The sequence below is a fragment of the Emiliania huxleyi genome (genome assembly GCF_000372725.1).
Source record: "Emiliania huxleyi CCMP1516 unplaced genomic scaffold EMIHUscaffold_225, whole genome shotgun sequence".
NCBI lineage: Eukaryota > Haptophyta > Isochrysidales > Noelaerhabdaceae > Emiliania > Emiliania huxleyi.
The window spans coordinates 1-1,253 of NW_005200378.1; the positions used below are offsets into that span (position 1 = coordinate 1).

Sequence of the window (1,253 nt, forward strand, 5' to 3'; positions counted from 1 at the left end):
GAGCTCATTTTTGGCAAACTCGACCCACATGTCCACCTGAACGCGAATGGAGCGGCCCGCAGGAGAGAGAGGGGTGATGAGGCGAAGGCGCGGAGAGGCCGGGCGCTGCGGCGCTGTGCGGGCAGCGCGCGCCTGGCCAGCCTCGAAAAAGGTGGCGCCAAACATGTTTGTATCGGCCCGCATGCGTGCGACGTACCTGTGTGGCGCAGCGCGCGTGGAGCTGGGCGCCGGCGAGGAGGAGGCCGACCGGGAGCGGGCATGGAGCCTGGCGACAGCGGCCGCCTCGCAAATGCAGCCGCTCGCAGTCTCAAGCACCGGCACCTTGCCCAGCGGGCTCTTCTTGAGAAAAGCGGCCGACTTGTTGTCCTTGCCCATCTCGAAGGCCGGCACCTCGATGTCGACGCCGTTGTACCGAGCGACGATGAGCGTCTGCAGGGCGTGGGTGTTGCCGGCGAAGGTATAGAGCTTCATGGTTGCGCCGCACAGAAGAGAATTCTTAAGATACAAGCCTCTCTCACAGCACACTGGCACGACAAGGGCGCAGACTGGCGCGGACTGGCACACACACAGAAGAGAATTCTTGCAGCCTCAAGCTACTCGCAAGTACCGAAGCCAGATTTTTATATAGCCGCCGCTCTCTACCCCGAGCTGACTTTCTCGCCCGGGTAGCTAGGATAGGGGATTAGGGGTACACGAACTCGTGTGGGCAGCCGCGCGAGAGGCTGCAGCAGTTGCAGAGAGCTACGCGAGGTGGCATGGAGGTTGCAGAGAGAGGAATCGACGAGGGACTGCCCGGTCGCACAGCACGATTCACGCGACAGGCACGGCAAGAGAAATTTTTTCTGGCATTCTGCTCGTGCATGTGGGGACCCTGTCCTGTGTCATATAGACTTTTTCTTTTTTGTAAATTTCTTTCTTTTGTGGTGAGCCGGTGTGTGTGCCAGTCCGCGCCAGTCCGCGCCCTTGTCGTGCCAGTGTGCTGTGAGAGAGGCTTGTATTTTAAGAATTCTCTTGTAAAACGTCCGTCCGTGTCTTCTGGCCGGCCGGAGGCGCAGCGTTCCCGTGATGCGGTGCCTATCGCTGGTCGCCCTCGTGCTCGCGCTGCCGCTCGCGCTCTCCTCGAGGAGAGGCGATGCCGTCGCAGAGCGTGCCAACCAATCGCACGGCATGCGGGAAATTCGGCAGACGAGAGCGCTGCACAGCCCGCGCGTCGCAGTGTGCTTCTTTGGCTCGCCGCGCTCTCTTCATCTACA

The 1,253-nt window shown here is 61.1% G+C and overlaps 1 protein-coding gene across 1 annotated transcript; it reads right to left on the bottom strand.

Moving 5' to 3' along the window:
* Positions 1-247: 247 nt before the first annotated feature.
* Positions 248-471, bottom strand: EMIHUDRAFT_235754 (hypothetical protein; the record flags this gene model as incomplete). The annotated part of the gene is made up of 1 exon (XM_005779799.1): positions 248-471. A coding segment is annotated over one exon (224 nt), but the record flags the coding sequence as incomplete, so codon positions are not given.
* Positions 472-1,253: the final 782 nt, after the last annotated feature.